This window comes from Bufo gargarizans, chromosome 2, assembly GCF_014858855.1.
Source record: "Bufo gargarizans isolate SCDJY-AF-19 chromosome 2, ASM1485885v1, whole genome shotgun sequence".
Taxonomy (NCBI): Eukaryota; Metazoa; Chordata; class Amphibia; order Anura; family Bufonidae; genus Bufo; species Bufo gargarizans.
In genome coordinates, this window is record NC_058081.1 from 6,205,238 (window position 1) to 6,208,091 (window position 2,854).

At 42.9% G+C, this 2,854-nt stretch overlaps 1 protein-coding gene across 1 annotated transcript; it reads left to right on the plus strand.

Moving 5' to 3' along the window:
• The first annotated feature begins 1,676 nt into the window (after nt 1-1,676).
• On the plus strand, nt 1,677-2,645 carry LOC122929274 (olfactory receptor 472-like). The gene has a single exon (XM_044282793.1). The coding sequence runs from the start codon at nt 1,677-1,679 to the stop codon at nt 2,643-2,645; it is 969 nt and encodes a 322-aa protein (XP_044138728.1).
• Nucleotides 2,646-2,854: the final 209 nt, after the last annotated feature.

Consider the following 2,854-nt stretch of genomic DNA (forward strand, 5'->3'; position numbering starts at 1 on the left):
TTGTATCTGACAGGGGTATGCAGTTTGTGTCCAAATTTTGGTGGGCTTTCTGTCAAAGATGTCAGATTTTGTTGTCTTTTTCCTCCGCCTACCACCCTGAGAGTAATGGGCAGACTGAATGCCTTAATCAGTCTGTGGAACAATTCCTGAGGTCGTATGTTGCTGATGACCAGCAATTATGGGTTAAATACCTTCTGTTGGCTGAATTTGCTTTGAATAACCGTGTTAATTCTTCTGCTGGGGTCTCCTCTTTCTTTTGTAACCATGGTTTTCTTCCCATTTTTCATTCTGGGTCATCAGTCTCCTCCTCTAACCCTGAGGCGGATAGGCTCTCTTTTGAACTGTGCACAGTTTGGGCCCGGGTTCAAATGAACCTAAAAAAGGCTCAAAGTTCTCAAAGACTCAAAGCCAATAGGAAACGTTCAAGGGGTGCAAATTTTCTGGTTGGGGATAAGGTGTGGTTATCCTCCAAGAATCTCTCTCTCAAAGTAGATTCTAAAAAATGTGCTTCTTGTTTTATTGGACCATATAAGATCATGGAGGTGATTAACCCAGTATCGTTTAGGTTGGAGCTGCTGAGTCATTCCACATTCATAATGTGTTCCATAAATCTCTACTTAAAAGATATGTTGAACCAGTAGTACCATCAAAAGCCTCGCCTCTGCCGGTTCTTGTTAATGATTCTGTCGAGTATGCGGTGTCTAAAATAGTGGGTGTCAGGAAGGTGCGTAATTCCTTGCAGTACCTGATTCACTGGAAGGGATATGGACCTGAAGAGAGATCTTGGGTACCTGCCAGGGAGGTTCATGCTCCTAGACTTGTTCGAAAATTTCATTTAGAACACCCTGAAAGGCCATCGCCTGAATGTTTTGGTTCGGTGGCCCTCGTAAAAGGGGGGGTACTGTCACGGGGCGCCAAGGGCGCACTCGGTCTCCCATCAGCCGCAGACATGCTGCTTAGCTTCGGGAGTGAGGATCTGTGTTTGGCCTCGTTCCCAGGGCGGCTTTGCTAGCTGGGAGGCTCCCTGCTCCTAGGTCTGCCTTGAGCGCCGAGCTGATCACTCGGTGCTCGACTTGTCTGTCTGTCTGTCATGTAACGCTGGCCACGTCACATGACCCTCACTCCCCACTATAAATACAGGCAGCCTGCTGGCCACAGGTTTCCTGTTAATTTTAGGTATCTGGTGATTGTTTTGTTCCTGCATACTTACCTGATCCTATATTCCCTGACGATTCTCTGCCTGCTCCTCCTGTACTGCGCATCTCTCCTGGTATCCTGACCCTGGCTTCCACCTGACGATTCTTTGCGGACTCCTGTTGTACTTCGTTTCTCTCCTGGAATTTGACCTCGGCTTTTCCTGACTATTCTCTGCTCATTCCTTAGTACTGCGTAGCTCTCTAGGTATTGACCCCGTTCGTTCACGTTCCGTTATTTGTCTTGTCTGTCTTCCCAGCATGTATACTAAGTTAGGGACTGCCGTCTAGTTGTCCCCTGTCATTAGGACTTCGCAAGTAGGCAGGGCCAGAGGTGAGGGTGGAGCGCAGTGGTCACTATCCTCCTCCCCTGTGTGTAGTGTACGTTACCGTCACAGCAGCTATAATAATTACATAACTGTTAATGTGAAATAAGAATATTTTACAAATTTGAGTTAAGAGTTTGAGTGCTAACTCTGTGACATGCATAATTTAACAACAGCTGAATTGTCTTTACTTATCTTATTGCAGAAGAACAATCACACTGTGGTCACAGAATTTTTCCTCTTGGGATTTCACGTTGACCAAGATTTAAGAATTTTGCTCTTCTCTTTTCTAGTTTGTATCAACTGTTGCACCATTTGTGGAAACTTCCTGATCGTCATCCTGGTGTCCATCAGCAGGAACCTGCACACTCCAATGTACTTCTTCATCTCACAACTGTCCATCATGGACATCTTGTTGACTACAGATATCGCTCCCTTTATGCTGCATATTCTTCTTAAAAATGGAGCAGCCATTAATTTTATTGACTGTATGATTCAGCTGTATTTTTTCTGTGCCTTGGAAATATTTGAGTGCTTCCTCCTCACAGTGATGTCGTATGACAGATATGTGGCCATCTGTAATCCCCTCCGATATTCCTCGATCATGAATAATGAATATTGTGTGAAATTGGTTGTTATCTGTTGGGTGGCTGTTTTTTGCATAGTAATTATTGACACTTCAACAATATTAATGCTAAACTTTTGTGGAACAAATATTATCGACCATTTCTTCTGTGATCTTGTTCCATTGCTAAAAATTGCCTGTTCCGGTGCTCAGTTTCTTGAATTAGAAATTTCTGTAGTAGGTCCTCCAATGCTTTTGATCCCAATTACAATAATAATAGTGTCATACGTTTATATAATTTCTACCATCTTGAAGATTCCATCCAATATCAGTAGACAGAAAGCCTTCTCTACCTGTAGCTCCCACCTCATTGTGGTCTCCATATTCTACGGGACTATATTCAGTGTTTATGTTGTTCCAACAAAAGGAAAATCGTCAACCATCAGTAAAATCCTATCTCTGCTGTATACTGTGTTCACGCCTTTCATAAACCCCATCATATACAGTTTAAGAAATCAGGACATTATGAAAGCCATGCAGGAAACAATATTTGTTTTTTAATAATTGAAATTTCACTTTGAGGTAAAAAAGAAAAGCTAGGAGGGAAAACAATCCAGGGGCAAGAAATGAGCAATACATCTGGATCAGCAAGAAGGACATTGAGGAAAGAAGCAATAAGTAGGTTTCACTGACTAAAAAGACATTCAGTAATTCTGTTCAGCTAATTACCCTGCAATGTGGAGCCAAAGGAAAGCAAATTCCTTGCGTGG

Coding starts and splice junctions, on each gene's coding strand:
- LOC122929274 (XM_044282793.1), top strand. CDS start 1,677: ATGCATAATTTAACAACAGCTGAATTGTCTTTACTTATCTTATTGCAG.